The 23,898-nt window shown below is 42.2% G+C and overlaps 1 protein-coding gene across 1 annotated transcript in view; it reads right to left on the minus strand.

The window, feature by feature from the left end:
* The window catches only part of Thada (THADA armadillo repeat containing), a 307,538-nt gene that overhangs the window by 156,885 nt on the left and 126,755 nt on the right, over positions 1 to 23,898 (minus strand). The window contains exons 27-28 of the mRNA XM_041631291.1: positions 15,370 to 15,459; positions 12,481 to 12,612 (exon numbers count right to left, since the gene is read on the minus strand). Of these exons, the coding sequence (XP_041487225.1) occupies positions 12,481 to 12,612; positions 15,370 to 15,459 (222 nt within the window). The remainder of the gene's footprint in view (positions 1 to 12,480; positions 12,613 to 15,369; positions 15,460 to 23,898) is intronic.

Consider the following 23,898-nt stretch of genomic DNA (forward strand, 5'->3'; position numbering starts at 1 on the left):
GGACCAAAACAGACAACCTTTTCCAGGATGGCTACAGTGATCAAAATTAAGTGGGTTTTCTCATGTGGCAGTACCTTCAAGACACACAGCAGCCTCTGATAACACTCTGGATGTTGTGTGGATAACGTGGCTGCTCTTCCAGAGGTCCTGAGTTCTGTTCTCAGCAACCACATGGTGGCTCACAGCCATCTATAGTGTAGTCTGATGCCCTTTCTGACATAAAGTTGTACATGTAGATAGAGCACTCATACATATAATAAACAAATTTAAAAAAAAACCATAAAACTGACAAGAAAGAGGGATTTTAACCCATTTCACAGACTTTAGTCCACTTTAACCCATTTCACCAGCTGCTACTGTCAGGGCCCCTCAAGATTGTTCCCTGAGGTCCCTAGATGCACTTTGGAGCAATGAAACTCAGTTAAGCAACCTACTCATCCATACTGGCTTTTTCTTGAGTAGGTTTAGGATTGTTAGACAAGAAAACATGGGCAACTAAAAACATTTTAATATGTACCGATTACCATGTTTTCTAAGACAGTAAAGATAGAGAAGTAAATTAGTACATATGAAGAGAGTACTTTGTAAACTTCAAATCCTCAGGGAAATGCATGTTACTATGGTTTTCTTTCACTCTCAGCAACTCCAAAATCTCTCCAAATTATATAAAATTTTAACTGTGGAAACTCAAGATGACACACTAGAGTCAGAGAGGAAACGTTGCTAATAGTTTTGAAAGCATGCATGAACAGCAGCCCACGAATAATCTCGCTAGGATTGTACGCATCTCAGCTCAAGCCACACTTGTTCTTTACCATGACATCTGCAAGTATGCAGTGACCCTAAGCTCCTATAACAAGGAAAATTTCTTTTGTAAGAAAGTCTTAGTATTTCTCAAGAATCTCAGTGCTTCAGCTGAGCCAGTTTGATTTAGCAATCTGTCACGAGCACGTGGGTTCAGCTGCAAACGTTTCCTCCTTTAGTGCTGATTTCAGATTGAAAAGTGAGACCACTGCCAATGCCATGCCCCAAAGGAGAACCATCCAAGAAAACAAGGCAAGCCCAAACACCTGTAGGTTACCTTTGGCACAATGAGAGCCAGCTCGTCATGTTTCACAGAGAGAACATCAGAAATAGGTAGGTGGGAGAGCCTGTTGCTGGGTGAGGAACTATTAAACCTAAGGCAAATGGGTTCTGGAGCCAGGCCACCTGGGCTCCCACCCAAGCCTAGCCCACACCAGCCATATGACCTAGGGTGTGTTTCCATGACTCCTCGTTAGATGATAGTAATAGCAACAGCAAACTCACACTGCTGTTTTGATGATTAAATGGGATAATATGCAGAAGGACCTATAATAGTGCCTACTCTACCATAAACATCTGCTAATTATCATTTATCTCTAATTAGAATGGAAAAAAATCAGAAGAAAAAGAGACAAGAAGCATCATAGTAACTCATCATGTCCAACTCTCCATCAAATTTTAGTGCCTCAGTGTTCTCGGTAATTCCTGTTGAGTAAATGAATAAATGAACCAACCCTGACTCCTCAAACAGCCAGGTACATACTGTCGATACATTAGCCTTATTTCTCCTGGACCCTGTCACAGGAGCTGCTGCTTGCTACTGCAAATTGTTATTAATCAATGTAACGAAAAAGAGCAAATCATTTCAAACTTACTGGAAGGCTTTCAGAAGCCAGGGATTTGTTTTGGAGCAATGCTCCTGTCAGTGAGCAAGTGCGAACGCAGTCAGATCCCTGAGTCCACATTCTGTTATGTTCCTTGTGGAGAAGGTGGAGTGTGGAGAAGGTGCAGTGTGGAGAAGGTGCAGTGTGGAGAAGGTGCAGTGTGACAGCAGAAAGGATGCAGCAGCAGACCCGACGGTGGGCTGCTTAGCCCACAGTGAGCAGACCCGACGGTGGGCTGCTTAGCTCACAGTGAGCAGACCCGACGGTGGGCTGCTTAGCCCACAGTGAGCAGAGGCAAGTGAAAACGCTGACGGATGTCTGTGGCATAGGCAGAGAGGAACATGGAATCACAGATCAAGACTGACTCCTTAGTGTAGGCATGTGCAACCTCAGGGAGTGCGAGGGAGTGGAAAAGGCAGGCTGAGGGCAGGACGCGGAGGTGGGCAGTGTTTGAAGAGCAGCAGGAAGAAGGTGGAGTGGGAAGGAAGTCAAAGAGGAGAAACAATGGCTCAAGGAAGCTGCTGTGGCCAGTGTTGTGGAGGAGGGAGTCTGCAAGAGCACTGGTTCAGGATAAAAGCAGACACCACTGCAGAGCATTCAGCGGCTTTGGAAATGAGACACAGGCTCAGTGCAGTGATGGCGAGGAGCTAGGCTGCAGCTGTCCAAGAAGTGAATGGGACAGGACATGAAGTAGGGGACTCTGAACACAGAACTTTTCCTGAGAATCAGATCACTGAACATGAGCAGCTTTGGGCGGGGAGGGGGCTGTCTCTATGGAGAGGTCTCTAATATCTGTTGTAAGCCCAAGGTGATGAAAGCGGAGCTACTGGGTCGAATAAGTAAGCGCAGTAGTGGATGTATGGAGCAGTGGTGAAGAGTGCTGTGCCTGTTAGAAAGGAGGGGGAGAGAGGCGCCAGAGCCAATGGAGGAGAGAGGGAAGGGCAAGCAGAAACATGCAAGTTGTAAGTAAGGCCCGGTGCACCTTGTGCGCCGATGTGACTAACGCAGCCCATTTGACCAGACTGTAGATACTGCTGTCCCTGCTTTCCATGCTCGTAGTTACCTGTGGCCTGAAAGTACTACCTGGAAAATTTCAGGAATAAACAATCCGTAGGTTTTAATTTGGATATCATTTTAAGTAAAATGATGAAATCTCATGTCACCCCATACTGTCCAGCTCAAAACATGAACCATCCTTTGCTGAGCCTATCCCTAGTGCATATTACGCACCTGTGAGTAACTTAGCTATTTCACTTACTGGACTGCTACCATGAAACAGTGGTTGGGTCCAAGTCTTACTGCCCAAAGCATAGAAGTAGTGATGAAGCTGGCAATTCTGACTTGCCAAGGAGCAGTCACAACACCAACACTGTAGGTGAAAAGGGATCCATTAGGAAAAGAGAAAAACTGGGCTGCAAACCTCAGATTCATGGTAAAGATGAGTCTTCTATTCATGAAACTGTACCAGGGATGTGTGTGTGTATGGGGGAGGGGGATTAATGGAGGCTTTGAGGTTGCACAACAAATGTAAAAGTAATGTCTTATGGGAACAAATACAGTGTTAGTTAGTTCAATACTAACTGTGGCTTCAGGTATCTGCTGGAGGTCTAGAAAGATAGCTCTCAGTATAGCAGGAGGCAACTGTAGTAAGGTAAGAGTCAAGGTCCAAATGGCCGGGGGAGAATGAGCCAGGGAAAGATAATCAGTCATCTCCCTATACTACTATATTTAATTTTTATTTGCTATTCTGTTCCCTAACTCATACTTTTGGTCTGAAGAGAAAAAAAAGTACAGTTTTGATCTAAAATGTCCATTACTACGATGGTAAATGAGCGCACATTAGCAGCATGGAGCTCAATACAGTGAAGACCTACAAGTTAGCATTAAAAATATCTGTGAACACCTTGGCAAAACTTTTGAGAAAATATTTAAGACCAGGGAAATAAAAGTTTCATATGGAAAAAAATTCAAGTATTTTTAAATGTATAGGGTTACTGTTTTTAAAAAAAGGAGCCTCTGGGACAAATACTATCTTTACTAAAGTTGTCACAGATCTGTGATAGCAGTTTCTCCTGTTAAAACTGCAAACCACTGTCTTTGTGCATCTTCTGGGTCACCCTTAGTCGAGCAGAAGCAATGCTCTACAATCACTTCCAGGTTATAAATCTAGAGCTACCAGTGCCCCCCCCAGCTGGGCCCCACAGCCTGCAGAGTACCATGGCCTCACTTCCCAAAATAGCAGATTGAATTTCCCTGAGAGTTTCCTGCCCTGCTACTGGGGAAAGCTTGCTAGACTTATACAGCTCACTAGTCTCAGACCTTAGGGCATGTATCACATAACAAAGTAGTTAATGTACACAATGTCAGAGTGACAAGCCTGCACTTTATCTCGCTGGCCCTACAGCAAGCTCTTCAAGAATGAAGACCCCTTTCTTTTGAGCTTACCCACAACTCAACACAAGCTAGATATACAACAAATGTTTAGCAAGTACTTGGCTAATCAATCAACTAGTTGGAATCTAGCTCTTCAAGCCAATGACAGCAATAGGCCATGGATTATCATCACTGTCAGAATTTTCACCTAAGCATGAGACTGTTTGCAGATCTAATCACTTGTTCTAACATGACCTGAACTGGCCTGTTGAAGTAACAGATAACACTGAAGAAAAGCTGGTCCTTACAAGCTTTGTTTTTCTAGCTTGCTTTGTCAATGCATTCCATAAGAGGTGAACTCCTCATTCCTGTTGCTCAAAACATACTTGGAAAAATGTCTTAAAGAGATCTGGCACCCCAGACTGAGCTAGCCAGACCCTGCTCTAGGAACTGGGAGGAAAAAAAAAAAATCAATGAGGTTTTTTTTGTTTGTTTATTTTAATCCAGAACTTGAAGGGGGGGGGCACACAACATAGAAAACATGACTTCATTCCACATGCTTAACTTCAACTACCCTGGGTGGAATCTGGAAACTCAGAAGAGCATGAGCACAGCTCTCAACAGAGCTGGATGAGGCCATAGAAAAAGGGAGGCCTCCCTCCACCAAGCGAATTAGCATAGCACCAGGACCTCTCCCCCATCTCTGCTCCAAGACCTCCCTCCCTATAAAAAGCCTAAATGACTGGCACTAGAAACTCAGGAAGTTATTTCACATGTACATGTCTGCATCACAATTAGCTCAGTGGGCTAACCCCAGCACAGAGAACAGTGGGTGCCAGGAAAAGACAAAAGAAAAATGAACTGCTGAAAAGTCCCTGAGCAGAAGTGACCCCTGTCCTTTGCCATGTTGTCCAAAGTCTGATCTGGAGTCCATAGTCTCACCCATAAAACAAAAGACAGAGTTCTAGACTGACAGGGTAACAGGTCCCTCATCACCCCAACTGTCAGCAGGTTAGGGTGCTGGGGTCTCTGTCCCTGTGACCCTATGAAATTCAGTGGAAACCACAGGAGGGTCAGGGAGAGGGAATTCTTCATTTGCTGTTCCAGCAAGGCCCAATTTTCAGATGTTTCCATATGCAATGGGCAAGACTTGGGGACTACAGTACTCTCTCCCAGGGACATCTCTGTTCAAACAAGATCCATTGAGAGCTGCGGACAGCAAACAGCTCCTTATTCCAGTCACTTCAGAAGAGCCACCTCTGACTTCTCAAGACTAACATGTTCTTTATACTTGTCAGAAAACAAATGGAACTTAAGTCAACATCTGGAATGGAAGAAAATACAGCAACCACAAAAAAAAAAAAAGATAATTAAATCAAGAAGAGTACTTTTCAGACATAACATCACACAGGCCAAGCGTGTTCTCAGAACCATCCAGAACAAAGTTACAGAAGTTAGTTAGAAGCTAAATTTAAGTGGCTTAATTCCTGGAGGGCATCATTTAGGAATAGACCACCACAACTCTGTGGGTCATGCCAAAATGGCTCTCCCATTTTTTTCTTTGTAAGACTGGGGAATTCATAAAAAGTGTACAAATAGGTATGAGACATTTAGATCAAGGCTCATTGTTTCACTCACCACCCACTTTGGAACTGTGGCTGAGATATTCAGTGTTCTGAAATAAGACATCCCAAATAGATGCCTTGACAGTCATCCTACCCAACCTCAGACACATCACAGAGACCCTTTGGGAAGCATATCCAACATAGGATCAGTTCTCCTCAAGCACTTTCATTGCTGGGCAGCCCGGTATAAGAAAATCTAGTCATGTGTTTGATGGAGAACACTGTCTTTCACAAAACTCTTCTTTGTCTTCAGAGTTGTACCCTCTCCTACTTCCCCACTGGGAGGGAAAATAACAAATTGCTTTCTACCATACGGCAGCCTCTTGAGTATCTAAAGACGATTACCTCGTTGCCTCTACCCAGCCTTCCCAATCTGACTGCTTCCAGATGTCCTGCTTCCTCCACGCTGTGTCACTGCCCCAGATAAACACTAGCCTATCAGTGACCCTCCTAAAACGAGGATCCCAGAGCAGAAGACTCAACAGAATGGCCACAGAGTTAAGGAAGACTACAGCAAAGCTCTCCACAACAGCAGTGCCATCACATTGCCCCCAGGCTCACAGAAGACCCCATTCCCGTCTCCTACATAAAATGATGGGAAAACAGACACTCTTAATTTTATACAGATATGATTTTGATTTAAAAAATCCAAATATGGTATATATCTCCAGTCTCAACCTACCAAAAACAGTTTCCTAAAGTCATATGGAACATATATTTTACAAAGTCCTTATTGTATGCAAGTCAGAGGACCAGCTGCAGGAGTCAGTTTTCTCCTTTTACCATGAGGATCCCAAGGATCCCAAGGATCAGGTCGGTTGTTAGGCTCAGTGGCAAGGGCCTTTACCTGTTGAGCCAACTTGCCAACCTGTACTTTCAATCAAGGAATATATCAGACGAGAGAGAGAGAGAGAGAGAGAGAGAGAGAGAGAGAGAGAGAGAGAGAGAGACTAATATGACATTCAACTATTTGCTTAGTTCCAAGCATTAAAAAAATACACACCATAAATAAAATCCAAGCTCTGAGTTCACAGCTTCTCAGTGGCTCCCATTCCCCCAAGACATACAGAGGTAGAGGGTATGGATTGAGTTTGTATTTGCTACTCTCATTTCTGAAGATTTTTGTATTTTTATTCCTTTGCCTCTGTTATATACAAAGTGGCAATTGAGTCTATTTTCATTTAAGTAATTCCAATGTTGAATAAAGCTGCATACCCACCAGCATGGTAACACCACCCAAACACTGAGGTGACTCATACATGACTAATACTCTTGGGGAATCCTTCCTAGTTCTCAGCAACTAAAGCACAGAGTACTGCTAAGTGATACACTTAAGAGTCAGTCGGAAACAACTACTATCAGTACAAATATGTGGTTGCAGAAAAATATGCTTTCTCCTTGCTTTTAGAGAGTCTTTTGAAGGCTGCTGGAACATTTCCATGACCCATGGCCCCCAAATTGCTGGCATGATTCTGAGCTGACCTTTGGAACCTGAGTCTCTCAATTATTTGAGTCCTAGGACATGCTCTTACTCACAGAACACAATGCCTAGTACCTGACCTTCATCTGGCTTCAGGGCTTTCCTTCCCATTTACTGGCAGAGACATGTCAAAGCAAGTGGGGGAAAAAAAAAAGCTTGCTCTTTCAGAGTGTCCATGTTCCCACCCCCAGGGGACAAATGTTTGAGGCGGTACATTCATGGGGATGCATGTGTGCTACACATTGTGCACATGGACGGAAGACACACCGTTGCTCCGCAAATCAAATAAGTACACTTAATATACACCAAATTTAAAAAGGTTTTTGTTTTGTTTTGAAGACAGGGTTTCTCTATGTAGTCTTGGTTGTCCTAGAGCTCTGTATGTAGACCAAGCTGGCCTCAAACTCACAGAGATTCTCCTCTGCCTCCCAAGTGCTAAACCTAGGAGGCTATTTTGTAAGGAGGACATTTAACCCCACTGGACTGAGGCTCTCCTACCTGGGTTCTGGGATCTGGCTGTATTGGTCTGGGGGGGCTTTCCCTTGCATGTTTGGCTTCATTATAACTATGAGCTTCAAGAGAAAGACAGTGCCTTGCCACATCTTCTATCCTGATCCATTCAGGCTTCTCTCCAATGACCCTAAACCCTGTAGCAGGGTACTGAAAGGCACTTTCACGGGGCCCCTCTAAAGGATGGCCAAAAAGGAATTCATAATCCAGAAAGGTCACAGGCTCATGAGGCCAGAGAGGACCAAGGTAACACTCAGTCCAAGAACTCAATTTGACTGAAACTTGTTTGAAAAGGAAACAAAAAGTCAGAGAGGTGAATCACAATATAAGCAAATGCCAAAGCTCATATTAGAACAGAGGGCTCCTCAAAGGCCAGGTAAAACATAAAACCCAGCTGAGGCTCCTTTCTATGTAAGCCATGACCATGGCTAAAACATGTGGTTCTAATCATACAGGGCTGGAAGTCCTTGAACACCCCAGAATACACAGATCTACTCACCACAAACTTTTGACTCCAAGCTAGTTTCATTTTTATTTTACTCAGTTTAATTTGGTGCCTAGATTTGTACTAGGTAGAAGAAAGTACCACAAAACAACAATGCCTGAGCTTGTCTGCCTAGAAGATTACAGTCCATGCTGAGGAGCAAGCGCTGAGCATGACAGTCCAGGCTAACAGTGACAATGGCAGGAGGAGCGCGCACTGCACTCGGAAAGAGGAGCGACCAGGAGCTGAGAGCATGAGAGAGGGAGCAGCAGAGACTTCTACCTTGGCGGTGCTGGAACCACCCTGCTTATCTGTTTTGTCTCCATAAAGTAAATGTTGCCCTCTACTTAGCTAAAAGGATTCTGAGAAGTGAGAGCAGATACAAATAAGATGGGCACAGCATGTGGTTAACTCCTGAGTTCAAGTCCTAGCACTGTATAACTTGGCATACTGGTACATGCCTATTATCCGGGTGCTTGGGAAATGGAGACAAGATGATGAGAAGTTCAAGGTTGTCTTTGGCTGCATACTAAGTTCAGGAAAGTCTAGGCTGCATAAGAATCCATCTCAAAACAAAAATAAACACAAATACAAACAAACAAAATCCAAAACACCAAAGCAGCAGTGTAATGCATACTTAAAGACGAGTTCCTGGCACCAGAATCTCAAGTGAAAAGGAAACTCCTTACTGTTTCCTGTAAGATCTACAATACTCCAGCATAGAAGACACGTGCTTTACTCCCTAACCTGGAGAAGGTGCAATGTAATCATCCGCATTATGTAACACTCAAGGGAAACAAGATCAGAGTCAATATTATTTCTCAGCATCACAAGCTTAAAAGGACCAACTCTCAGTTTTTCTGTCTCCATCTTCTTCTTTGGTAAAACTGATAGAGTCCTAAGGTCCCATGAAACTCTTTTAAAAACACGAACCACAAGCTTCCCTAATCTTTGTTGACTAGATGCTCATATCTCAACATAAAAATGTCCCCCACATAGGTTCTATGCATGACTTCTACAGGTTCCTATTTGTTTGGTTTTGTTACTGGTGCTTAGTATTTGTAAGAGAAAGAAAACAAACAGAGATCACTTTCAAAAATGAGGGCAATGAGTAAATGGACTGGGGAAGATGGGAACTAAAATTAGACTAAGATGAAAGAAGGGGAAGCTGTGGGGGTGGGGAGTGGGGGGTGGGGGATGTTTTACAAAGGCCCTCAAAACAATGAGGTGATTCCTCCCAGGTTAGAGAGGTGCTGGGCTCTCATGTTTTTAGCAGGAGGAGGCACTATGCACTCAGAGAGAGTACCACCACATCAGTCCAGTGCAGGAAAACTGCTCCGTGCCAGTGTCACAGAACCAAGTCTCCTCAGCCTGGGCCTCTGCTCTGTTCAGGACTCCACAGTCAGCATTCTAGGGTACTATGAGGTTTCCTGAGATTTTCCAGCGGAAGCTTGAACTTGCCTGTGAAAGGGAATCCAAAGACTCCCAGCCCTGTTAGTCTCAAAGGAGACCTCTGGCCTCTAGAAAGCCCAGACCACTAGACACTGGGAGCTGCATTCAGAAAGCTACTTGGAGTTCTTTCAAAACATTAATAATCTGCCTGTGCTACTGCAACTGAAGAGAGAATAGTGTGAAATGAAAGGTGTCACATTAATGTGGGAAGGGCTGTGTATCTGGATGGAGAACAGAAAAATACACAAGACCTTAAAAACTGTAAACAAGATGCTTGGGCTAATATGAGCATTTCTGTTCCAAGACAGTATAACAGTCTTAACTATGCCCACATATAACATGGAAAATCCAAATTAGTAACTTCTAAGATTCATGCTGACAGAGAAATAAGCTTAGATAGACTCTTTCTTTAAAAATCCCTTAGATTTGTTTATTATATATATGTATGTATTATGTGTGTGCATCATATGGATGCCTGGTGCCTATGGAGGTAAAAAGAGGGTGCTAGATTCCCTGGACCTGGAATTATAGGCAGTTGTGAGCCATCATATGGATTCTGGGAAACAAACCTTGGTCTGCTTTGATAGCAAGCATTCTTAACTGCTGAACCATCTTCCCAGTGCTTGGGTAGATTCTTAAATATACAGGGCTGGGATACCGCTCAATGGTAGAGTGCTTGCCAGGCATGAGCAAGGCCCTGAGTTTGATCCCCAGCAATGCAAAACCAAATAACATAAACGAAACCAACCAAACTAACCCAAACCATGTTCTAACCTGGTGCCACATCCTTGCATTTTGGGCCCTAGAACCCTAACTAGGTGCAACATGGGAATGAGGAAAGGACAGACAGCACATAGACACAGATCAGGTAGTCTACGCTCTGTAATAGCACACTGGAAAGCTCAGGATGTTAAATATATATATTTGTTTTTTCAAGATAGGGTTTTGCGGTAGCTTTGGAGCCTGTCCTGGAACTAACAGAGATCCGCCTCCCTCTGCCTCCCGAGTGCTGGGATTAAAGGCGTGCGCCGCTACCGCCCGGCCTATTATATATAGTTTTATATACATATACAGCCATACGTCTATGTATAATATATACTATATATAGTTGAACAGTGAGATGAGAGTGTTGGAGGAGGCAGGGTTACTGCATACAGATAAACAAGAAGGCAGCATTACTAAATACAACTGAAGGAGGAGGCAGGTTTAGCTATCTTGGTAGGAGCAGTCATTGTAGGGAAGCAATTTTTAGGTCATGAACTTGCGCTCACAATGTGGGTGATGGGGAGCAGCTGTGAACATTTTCTGCAGAATTTATCACCATCCTGACAGGGGTGAGCTGAAGGCTTTGCCATCCCTCTAAATCTTACCCAGAGAAAGCTTTTGCCATTCCCATGGGCCTGAGATACTTGTGTCACTGACCACCACACCCATGCCAACCACACACCCTTACTAAGGACTTCACTGCTTCCTACAACCTGGTTTCAGAGTAATGTTTAAATCTTCTATATTAATGTAATCTTTGACTATTTCTCAATACCATGTCTATACTCAGATGATAAATAAACAGGGCCATTAGAAAGGATATTTTCAATGCAGCAACTTCCTGCCTCTAGGAGTAGCAGACCACAGACAGTAAAAGCCTCTGCAAAGCAAATGCTCTCAGCAGATGATGAGGGTCCACGGCCCAGCTGGTTTTCTAATGCACACTGTTGACTCTCTGCCCCCTTCTCCTTGTGTCGACTTTCTGAAACAGTACTTAGCCCCTACCTGCCTGCTACAAGTGTTCATAGAGAGAATACTCTTAAAAGTAAAATTTACCACCCAAATTTCTAAAATGAATCACCAAATATTGGATGAGGTGGTTGGTAACTGTATCAGGAAGCAGAAACCAGTCTGAGTGAGTCACCTCTATGATGAAAGATAACACAGCCACAGCCTGGGCCTGGTGACAAACAAATGGCCAAAGCAATCACATGTCAGAATCTTGTGTTTAATGGTTTCTCACATGGAAATGCGCACATCAGCTACATGAAACCAGGAAGCATAGGCCAGAGTGCCACACAAACGTTAAACACATACTCTCGAGTCTCATGTTCTTGTACTGCATGTCCAAGTCCATTTCAATTTTTTAGTAGATACATTAAAGGCACCAACTTGTCAAGAAGTAAGAAGAAAGCAAAAACTGTTAATAATACAACAGTTGGGAAATACAAATGCTTTGTGGAGGCTGGCATGTTAAGGTGCTTAATCCAAAATAAAAGTGGTCAAGAAGGTGACAGACACCACAGAAGAGGTAACAGAGCCTTTGGTGATGTCCCTCAAGCAAGAACACCTGTAGCTGGTGTGTATCCACATGTACTCTAAGCTTTGGGATCTTTCTTAGGCACCTCAAGTTTGGAAGAGAAAGTAAGTGGGATCATGGGCAATGTGGCATTGCCACAGGCATGCCAGGTTCTGGATGCTCTGATTCCTCCAGAGTAAAGAGCTATATATCCTGATAGTCTTTTAAACTACAGGACAGGGAATACATGCTAGGATTAAGCCTGCTCCATCATACATGTGTTGGCTGGCCCAGTATAGAACAATGCAAACCATAGGCAGCTTTTTCAAAAGAATAGCTCTTATCAACACCACATACCCATTAGCAGGTCTCCAAGGGAAGCACTGCCAACACAGTAAGCTCCCAGGCCCACCGTCTAAGCACCTTGCTCTAAAGCACTAGAGAACAGTCGGGAGCAATGGCAGAAAGTCTCACCATACCGTAGGTTTCACACAATGGCTTTCTAAGACAATATGCTGATTATAATTCTCCAAATAAGAACAAGATAAAGCATTTCCTCCAAGTTTCCTACACCATGACACTACCTGATGATGAAAGGAACAAAAGGTGCCAAGCTGAGTGCAGACGACGTGCCATCCATCGGAGATGGGTAGAGTCTCTCCAGCACCAAGAGTAAGAGGAACATACTGGGATGGCGATCAGGTTCTCCCGTCTCACTGAAAAGAAGTTATTATACATGAAAGATTTAAGACTGAAGAAGTCAGGTACCACTCAAACACATTTTGTCACTTTTTTCTCCTTCACTTTAATGTACACATGTGAACTCTTTGGCAAAGCAAGGCTTCTGCACGCATTCTCTTCCAAAGCCAGTCTTTCTTGAGCTGGCTGGGCTGTCTGGAGCAGGGAATGTGAAGCTTGCCATGTCTGGTGGGTTTGAGAAAGCATGAATAGGCTATGACTTACCAGAACCAGAAAATCCTATCTGCACCAACTAGCAGTTAGAGAAAACGTATCACAACAAAAGTAAATCACTGATAAAATTACATCTTCCCATTACAGACAAGTTACATGCATTCACACCAGCACAAAGACTGATAAAGAAAAAAAAATGATATATGTTCTGAGATGCCCATAGAAAAAAGTCTACTGTCAGCTACAGGGTAGGACTGAAAGGAAATGAGAGCATTCCTCTCCATCTCAAGCAGTTCCTAAAACTCAACTGGTCATTTTTACTCAGGTAGACTCACATCTGAACACAGGTGACCTGATTAATTAGCAAACTGCTACAGTTTCACAGTGGTGAGTTGAAACAGGCCAGTAACACAAAACAGTAAGAATCTATTAAATAAATTTAGTATCTAGAAAGAGATCTTAAAAAATAACAGGAAGAAATAATTTGTGTGTGTGTGAAAGAGGTCAACCTTGGATGTCAATCCTCAGGAACTGCCCAGCTTAGTCCTTTTAAAACTTAAAATAAAAAGATATTTATTATCATTGTGCATATGATGGGAGGAGACACAATGCCACGACACACGGTCAGAGGATGACTTGTGAATTGGTGTGGGGTTGGGGCACACAAGACACGCCCTCAGGCTTGAGCCATCTTGTCGATGCCACCCTGTCTTTCAAGAGAGGGTCTCTCTCTGGGTCTTGGGGTTCACCCAACAGGTTAGTCCTTTTCTGTGTGCATCTCCAGGACTAGAGTTATAAGTGCACATGCCACCACATCCAACTTTTTATATGGGTACTGGTGATTAAACTTTGGGCTTGTAGGGCAAGCACATTATGGAAAAATAAATGTTTTTAACCTAAAATTAAAGAAACTTTACGTGCATTTCTCTATGTATACACGCATGTGTCTATGTGCATGAGTCTATGTATATAACCATGCAGACTAGAAGAGGGTATCAGATTCCCAGGGGCTGGAGTGAAAGGTGTTTGTGAGCTGCCTTGACATAGGTGCTGGGAGCACGGGTCTTAAAAGCACAGCAAGTGCTCTGAACCACTAAGCCATGTCTCCAGGTGATCTGATGCCCACTTCTAGCCTCTGTGGGCACCCATGTGCATGTACAGACTAACACGCAGACAGACACATAAAAGAAAATAAAACTTCAAAGAATGTTGTACTTTAGGAGATACATGGTGATAATTTCATATAATGACACTTCTGACCCTCTTTTATGCCCTCCTTCCAGGTTTGTTTTAGGTAACCGGTGAGTTTCATTAAAATTGCTGAGAGAAGCATGGGTGAGGGGTTATTCACAGGACTATGGGCACTTACTGGTGGCTACTCCACCACCTACAGACCCTCAGGGAGGAGTGGAGCTTTGTGAGCCCCTTCACTTTGCTTGGTGTTGCGGTTTTTGTTTTTAATTTTTAAACTTACATTTGCTGTAAGACTGTGCCTTCTAGACATGTCAGAAGCTACACCCAAAAAGTTTTGCCAACATGGCTGCCTAAACAAAACCAAACAAGGAAACCAATAGACATGCTAATGTGGGAGGGGAGAAGTTCCTGAATATAGGCAGTTGTGGAATGCTGGGAGTGGGAAAAAGTCTTGCCCAGGAAAGAGCACACCAACTGGTCATCCAGTATTGACTGGTCAGTCCTGAACACACACATATACAAGTAACATATGGACTGAGCAGGTTATATTTGTGAATCAAGGAACACACACACACACACACACACACACACACACACAAATATACCAACAATTAAAAAAAAAAGGCCAGGAATTTGAAAGAGAGCAAGGGAGGTATATGAGAGGGTTTGGAGGGAGAAAAGAAAAAAAGAAAATAATGTAATTATATTATAATCTTTAAAAATTAAAAAATTATATTTATTTAATTTCTCTCTCCTTCTGGGTGTGTGTACATACATGTGTTTTTGTGTACACACATGCCAAAGCACACTGTCAGGAGACAATTTTCAGGGGCTGGCTCTTTCCTTCCACAACACAGGTCTTGGAAACCAAGCTCAAGTTGTCAGGCTTACTAGCTAGTGTCTGAGCCCACTAATCAATCATTCCATCTACTCCAGTGTTTGCTTGTTTTTAACTTTAGTATCTTATTTTATGTGAACCAGAGTTTTGTCTGCTTGTGTGTCTGTGTATCTCATTGTACCTGCTGCCTACAGATGCCAGAAGGCACTGGATCCCCTGGACCTGGATTTATGGACAGCTGGAAGTTACCATGTGGGTGTGAGGAAGTGGGCCTAGGTCCTCTGGAAGATCAGTGTTCTTAATTGCTGAGTCATTTCTCCACAGCTCCTCCACTCCCAGGATTTTTTTTTTTTTTTTTTTTGAGAAAAGTCTGTCTATGTACCTCAGATTAGCCTTAAACTGATGGCAACCCTCCAGTGTCCATCTTCTGAGGGCTGGGATTGCAGGCACGAGCCATCCTGTCCAACCATCGTGACTACACATATCTTCACACTGTGACTGTACTTCATCCAATATGTCCTTGCCTTACCTGTCCACTGTACTGGCTACAGTTTCCAACTGCTTGAGGAGAAATGGATATAATTCCGGAAAGCGAGAGAAAAATTCTCTTCCTGTCATTCTGCGGAAGAAGAAACAAAGGAGAAACGATTACATTTGATATCCTTGGATTTGATAAGAAAGCTCACACCTTCCCCCTTTGAAGGAAAACAGTAAGGTCATGTCTGGCTATTTAATGAAAACCTCCAACATCTTACATTTGATAGTCAACACAAATGAGACACGGATTTCTCTCCATAATTAAGATGACATATACTTACAAATATTTGATATTAACTTCAATCAGAGAAGAGATATGTAATGTGCACAACTGATTTGAGTAGAGCACAGTCAACACCTGACAGACTGACTCGGCTCCAGCGATAAGGAGAGGCCTAGAACAAGGTTTCCCAACTTTGGAGCCATGTGATTTTGGACCAAGCAATTCTTCAGGACCGGAGGATGTCCTTTGTGCTACAGAATGGGTAATAGTCTCTGAGGTTTCTACCCACTAGATGCCAGTAGCACAGTATCCTTCTCTCTAATTGTCACAATGACAATGTCTCCAGATACTGCCAAATGTATGTGATAAGACACAATGATAAATAAGTGAGAACCACTGCTCTGGAGGATGGCGGCAACAGGAAGGATGGGCTTGGTGCATAAGTGTCTATAGGGACTGCTCCAGCGGATACCTATAAGGATCATCTTTCCCATACTTACAGAAACTACTCTTGAACTCAGAAAAGGAGATAATAGTTTTTCAGATGGCACACACAGTAGGCCAAAAAGCTCACACTTAGTAAATAAAGCATTTAGGAAAGAGGCTTGCCTGTTAAAGAAATTAGAAAAGGCCTAACTATAAAGAAACACTCATAACCTGCTCACTGTTTCAACTCTAGACATATGCTCCTATTAATGAACACTCATATCACATTTGGTTAAACTGAAGCATTTTGCAGGCAGCAAACCGCTCAGATCTTGTGTTGCTAGTCGGCTCACACATACACGCAAATTGGCTACCACCAAGACTCATGATTTCCCATAAAGCTCTGTCTCCGGCCAGCTTCTGCCTCCCCGAGTAACCACTGATTTGATTTCGATTACCACAGTTTAGTTTCATCTATTTTAAACTTTCACAAAAATGTAGTGGTACATTTTATAACTTTTCTGTCTGGCTTTTCACATCTGGCATAGAGTTGCTGAGCTTTGTCCACAACACTGGCTGCAGCAGTGGTTCTACTCTTCTCCTAAGCAGAATTCCACCATGTAGACACAGATGTTTGTAACTCATTCTGTGGTTCTACTCTTCTCCTAAGCAGAATTCCACCATGTAGACACAGATGTTTGTAACTCATTCTGTGCGCAGACATGGGCATTCTGAACACAAGTGCTATCCTGACATTCTCAAACAAGGTTGTTCTTGATCATATGTCTTTATTTCTCTGGGTTAACATCTGAGAATAAATGTGAAATCTGCTTATCACTTAGGAAACACACAGTTTCCCAAACAACTCCATGACTTTATACTCCAACAACAGAAAAGCAAAGTTTTGGAGGCTCTCTACCACTTACAGTGCTTGCTGGTGGCTTTTATCTTGTTTTTCCATTTAGTGAAACCTGGGGTATCTGTGATTTTGATTTGCATACCTGGATGACTGATGGTGCTGAGCAGTCTTCCTGTGCTTAGGCATCGTGTGGCCTTCTATTCAAACCCTTTTACCCATTCTGAAAATACGTTGTTTCCCTTGTCATACAAACAACATATACACATCTCTGCTGAGTCAGCCTTCTTTCTTAATAATGTCTTTAGATGAGAACATTTTAAAATATTTGATTAAGTCCAGTAATTTATCATTTTCCTTTCTGTGACTCATGTATTTATACAACTAAGAAATCTCTTTCTCTTCAGAGTAACAACTGTTTTTTGAATGTGCTATGGCTCGGCCTTTCACACAAAAGTCTATGATCTAAATCCATCTCAAATACATTTCCGCATTCAGGCTTGCTCTCGTCTTTTATTCTCCCTCCCTTCCTTTATTTCTTTCCACCATGTGGGTCCCAGGGATTGAACTCAGGTCTTCAGGTTTATCAGTAAGTGCCTTTACCTAGGGAGGCATCTTACCTGCCCTATCACATTTTTAGTAAGATGTTCCTTAATTAGAAAGATGGAGATGCATTTTGCACAAGGGCTAAAACATTTAATATTACAAAGATTAAACTCTTAATCTGTACAAATGCAATATAATTCTAATAAAAACTCTGTGTCCCTGTCTCTCTACCAGCCCCCCTCCATTGTTCCTGTCTGTCTGTCTGTCTCTGTCCCCTTTCTGTGTCCCTGTCTGTCTGCTTCTGCTCATCCCCCATGTGTGTAAGTGATGAGATGGAGATTCTAAAATATATATGACACACCACAGGCTACAATAAAGTACAAGGTTGGGAACTCATCCCTCAGGTTGCAAGACATATCAGAATAGCTTAGCTACACAGCAAATTTAGGGCCAGCTTGGTCTACACATGACAGACACTTCCACAACAAAAATGAATTCCAGAAAACCAAATAAGTAAATCAATAATATGGTAATTCATTAAAACTGAATTTTAGCCTTTTGATATATACAAAATAAAATTCTACTGTATCTAAAGCCTAAAAACAGCGAAAAAGAAAAGTGAAAGAGTAAGTTTTTTACAGTCTTGACTTCTGAGGAATTTCCCCATAAGGTCTCCATGTTGTCAGTCCTGACAAATTAGGACTAAATTCATGCATTTCATCTAATACATCATTTAATTAATTTAAATTGCTGTCAACAAAATGGATGCAACCTTCAGTATTAATATTGGCTGCGGCCCCTAGCACCTGACACCTAATCAGCATCGCATGTCTGGGAAACCAAGGGCTGTGTGGTTTTCTATACTGCCTTTCCATCTAGCCTTTGGCAGTAATCCAGAAATAAAGGCTGGTGCTGGGGCTAGGGGTATGATATGGTAAACACCTTCAATCCTAGAACTTGGAAAACTGAGGCAGGAGGATTGCCAGGCAGTGGTGGCATACAACTTTAATCCTGGCACTCGAGAGGCAGAGGCCAGTGGATCTCTGTGTTGGAGGCCAGCCTGATCTTACAAAGCAAGTCCCAGGGCAGCCAAAACTACCCAGAAAAAACCCTGTTTCAAAAAAAACAAAAAAAAAAACAACAAAAAAAAAAACAAAACAAAAAAAAACAAACAAAAAAACAAGAAAGAAAAAAATCTAAATGTAACCAAGTTTGTACTTCTAATGCCATTTTATTAGAAATATGGAGGACCAATAGAAAAAGCTAAACAATATTGCAAAAGCACTCAGATTTTGGAAACTGCATAGGAAAACAGCCAGTTTCTACTAATAAACCAATAGCTACAAAATAATATAAAGTGTTACAAAATAAGAGGCTTTTGAGAGTAAAAAAAATTCAAAGAAATGAGCTAAAGTGGACGAACTGCAATGTGTAGAAGCTGCCTGGTTCCCAGTTCTAATAAATTAAATACAGAAAAACTTGTAAAACATTAAGGGAAGTTTGTCTACAGAGGAATTCACTTTGCTAGATGTGGTAATAACACAGTGGTATTTCTTCTAAGACTCCTTTAGTCATGTACTCCAAGTGGATTTATAGGGAAAATGACATGGTGTTTACAAGCTCCAGGAAAGCAAGAAATGGAGGAACTAAGAAAGACAAAATGATAAATGCTGACAACAGCTAAAGCTGAGTAATGGATGCAATGGGACAATTCCTGTTTAAATACATTGAAATTTTCAATAGTAAAATGTTTTAAATTCAACACAAGAATACAAGTCACAAATGGGACTACACAATTGTAACCAGAACTGCCGGAAACCAGTAAGTAAAGGGCAACAAGTCAACACAAGATGGACAGACCTATTAAAACAACCACAGGAGGAAATGTCAATATGTTTGCCCATATATACCTCTCCACTTAACTAACATACAAAAAGCAGCATATTCACTCCGCAGAGGAACTAGTCAGTCATTCCTAGTGGTCTAATATCTCTTAGGTGAGTTACAAAGGCAAGCAGTCTCACTTATACAAACCATATGACTGTGATCTAGAAATTGTCCTGATAGATAACTGGGCTCTGTTGTCCATAATGCTGCCAGATAAAAGGGCCGCTGAACTACTACTCTATGATTAAAGGCATTATTTTAATTGAATCGAAGCTAATTGTTCCAAACAGCAAATTACCTCATTCAGTTATCTTAGAAAATATTTACTAGCCAGTCTGTCCTGGAGGTATATAGTACATTACCTCAAAGCTAAACATTTTGTGAACATTTTAACTAATTGTTTTGTTTCTCAGAGCTGAGTAATTTGTTTTATTATATCGTTTTTAAAATACAGAGTTGTTTCTCATTATGGGAGGAGGAGTTGGCTCCAGGACCCCTGCAGATAGGAGAACTTATAAATACTCACACAGTGGCATAGCATCCTTCAAGTCATTTTTATAACATTTGACATACCCACACAATATAAATGCTTTGTACATGCTGTTTTACTGCACTGCCTAGTGAATAATGGTAAGAATAGAAGTCTGACCATGATCAGAACATACGTAGTGTGTCTTCCAAATATTATTATTCCATGGTTGGCTGGGTTCACAGATGAAGATCTCAAACACAGAGGGTTCACTATTTTCTTATTGCTGCTGTCATTCTAGATGCTACAGGCCTATAAGCATCTGTGTGTTTATCAGGTATTAGGAAAACAAAAGTTATTTTCTAAGGAGATATTTGACTCTGACAAAACAGATGTCCTGATCTAAAATTCTTAATAGCCTTATTTTAAGAAAACATATCTCTCCTGTAGCTCACCTAAAAGGCCAGGGTTCCAATGGCTGCGACACAGAAGACCTGAGCTATATGTCCTGCCAGGAAGTATTCTCACAACTTAGCATGAACCAAACGTTCATGCCAGGTGGCTATAATGTGGAAGTGCAAGCTGAAATAAATCCTTTTCTCTCCAAGTTGTTTTCTGGTCATGGTGTCTTATTACAGTCATAGAAACCATAGTAAGACACAGGGTTGTTTTTACAACCATTTGCTCTTATGAGAATTGACTCAGTGTCCCATTACTTTATTCCCTTCAAATGTGGTACCCCAATGACCTCCCAATGAGGCCTTAACTCTTAGAAGATCCACCTGTCAACAGCTTCATTCATGAACTGTTTGGGGGGGGGAGGGTGGCAAGATGATTCAGTAAGTCAAGGTGCTGCTGCCAAGCCTAGTGACTGAATTCAATCACAAGGACCTATACAGTAGGAGAGAAACCAAGCTCCTCTGCATACTGCCATCTGACCTCCAAACATGGCATACCATGGCACAAATGCTACACACAGGCTTTAAAATAAAGAGAAAACATATCCACACCAAAGAACTGGGTGAGGTATATTTCCTTGGTTCTATACTACAATCCACGCTGCCCCCATCATATCATACAGCAAGTCGTCCATGCACCTTCCTGTTCACCTGTTTCTCCTGCCAGAATATACTCTTTCCCCAGGCAGAGGCTAAAGCTATCTTCTTTTTCCCTTTGTATCTCAGACACTAAGTATGCTGTCCAGTTTGGAGTTGGCATCCAATAAACAGTGGCAGGGGCTGGGACTGCAGCTCAGTTCTAAAGCACTACTTGCCTAGCATGTGAGGCTCTGAGATCCATCTCTAGCAAGTTGAAAAAAAAAAAAAAAGCTGATCATCTCAAAACAAGTAAGATCCACAAGAAATAGGCACTGAGTGCAAGAAGCAAAGGACTAGACAGACAAAGGAAAAAGGAATCAGGAGCAAGACAGCAAGAAAGTAACCCCACCAAGTCTTCCCTGGCAATCCAGAAATGGCACTGTTAGCAAACTGAGACACCCTGTGAGGACTTGATATTTCTTAAGCACAGATAAGGCTTATCTCATTGGCTTACAAGCAGTTCAATTCTAGTTCACCCCAACAAGCAAACAACAGGCTGATGCTAGCTCTACAGAAGGTATAAGAAGCCCTCAGGGTAAATTCTTCAGACAGACAGGGTATTTCAAACTTTTTTTTTTATCTATGTACTCAAAACTAGCCCTGCAGCCTTTTTAGATAATAGAAAGGATGGGGGCGGGGGAGCTGAACCACCATCAGCACACCCTCCTAGAGAGGGAAAAGAGCCCTGAGTGGTGAGTGGGATAAACAGGCAGAATTGGCAGAAACAAACAAGCCAGGGTAAAGACAGCACACCAGCTTTCCCTCAGCCTGTGCAAGACAAATGCTAATCTTGGTCTCAGCAGGTAAGGGCATGTCAGCCAACCAAGGAAACACCTTTGGGTAAAACTTCCCCAAACTATGACCACAGGATACCAAATATGGCACTCCACAGTACACTTCACAGGTGTATTCCGGCCTGACTACTCTGAGAAACTAGTCACAGAGACAGCTACCGAAAGCTCGTATTCCAACATTTACTGTGACAAATGAAATCTACGTTGGGGACAATATATACATATAGTAAAAAGGACTGCTCAGAGACAAGATGATTTGTGAAATATGGCCACCTTTATTCACTACAGAAATTTCTCCCCTCAGCCACGTTTAACTCAAAAAACTCCATGACTCTGTTCTTGTTTGTAGTTATAATGAAGCTTCAATCATTTAACTTGTCTTCAAGTTCAGTATGTGGTGGGATTCTTGTGTATATGCACATAAATAACGTTTTTAATTTTAATTTTTATTATTAATCTGTGTGTGCATGAGCATATGCACACAAGAGTGTATGCTGTGTGTGTATGTATGCATATGACTATATGCATGCCACTGTACATGTATGGAGGTCAGAAGACAACTCAAGTGTTTGTCCTTGCCTTCCACTTTGCTTGAGACAGGGTCTTTTTTGTTTGTAGCTAATATGTCAGCTAATAGGTGGCCCATGATCTTCCAGGCTATTCTGCCTCCATTTCCTATCTCACCATAAGAGTGCTGGGATTATACATATACTTTAATGTGAACAGCTTCATGCACAAATGAGCCACCCTCCAACCCTTAAATCTTTAACTGTTAATCTGTTGTCTATCAATTTAACTGACAACTCAGACAAAGAAGGTACAAGTGCAAGCCATCCATTTTGCCTCCACCTGTAGGCCCTTGGATTAACACAGAAGTCACATGCAGAATGCTACATCTCTAGAGTTATGGCAAAAGGAATCAGGTGGGTACTTCTCACCTGACCTGTGCAGTGTTGACTCCACAGAGCCTGGCCAACATTGGAAGAAAGCAGGTAGGCAGCAGGAGGTTTTCTAAACTGATGGGAGTGTCTGCTTGGTGCTGATTGGCTTTATTTTAAAAATGTTATTAAAATTATGCTAGCCTAACTTCTTTTACTTTAAAGATTAAAGAGTATTTATTTTACTTATGCTCATCAGTGTTTGCATGCATGAGTTTAAGTGTACTGCGTACATAAACCAGCCGAAGGGGGCCAGAAGAGGGTACTGAATCCCCTGGACAAGAGTTGCAGGTATTTGTGATCTTCCATGTGGGTGCTGGGAACCAAACCCAGGTTCTCTGTAGCAAGGGCTTTTAACTAGTGTGAGCTATTTCTACAGCCCCTATCTTACTTTTTGTTTTGTTTAGATAGGGCCCACTATGTAGCCCGAAACTTACTATGTAGACCAAGCTAGCATCAAATTCACAGAGACTTGTCAGTCTCTGCCTCACAGTGCTAAGATTCAAGTCTTCATACCACACACCTGCCTAGCCTAACTTTCTTTGTAGAAGAAAACTCAGATAATAAAATACCACAGAAAAATCTAAAACATAAACTCAACCCTCCACATTAGTCACCAATCTGAAGTGCCGATCTGTCCATCTCTCTCTTCTCCTTATGTATTACTCTATGATCTACTTGCTTGCACTTACAGATATGTCAAGGGTAAGTTCAGCCAGGTATGCTGACACACTTGTGTAATTCCAGCATATGGGAGATGGAGGCAGGGGAATGGTGAGTGGAAGGCCAGTCTAGGCTACAGAGTAAACCTTGTCTCAAACAATACAAACACTCAGTTCCAAGTTCAACTGAAGCCTCCTAAAAATAGCGGCGTCTGTGAGACATACTCTGGGACTCTCCCAGAGTTCAGAAGTTCCTTCAGGGCACTAACCAGGAAACTAACATGAAAGGACATTATCCCCTTGGCTCGGTCATGTGGACAGTGGTTTTTCTTCCAATCATGTTTGTATGTTACTTGGTATGTCTGCACATTCCATCTAATCACGGTAATGCTGCAGCTCTAGCCCTTGAGTTCTGGGAAAGCAACCAAGCTTAGATCACTTGGTCTACTTTGAATCCAGTCCAATATTTAACAGCTTTAAAAATCTTGGTCTGAGGTTAAGAGCTCCTGCTGTTCTCCAAGAGGACTTGTGATCAGTTCCCAGCACCCAATTTACAACTGTCTGTAATTACAGCTGACCTAAGAGGGCACACACACAAGGCATATACTCACACAGACATATAC

This window comes from Microtus oregoni, unplaced genomic scaffold, assembly GCF_018167655.1.
Source record: "Microtus oregoni isolate MIOR12 unplaced genomic scaffold, Mior012 000036F_ref0000092, whole genome shotgun sequence".
Lineage (NCBI taxonomy): Eukaryota > Metazoa > Chordata > Mammalia > Rodentia > Cricetidae > Microtus > Microtus oregoni.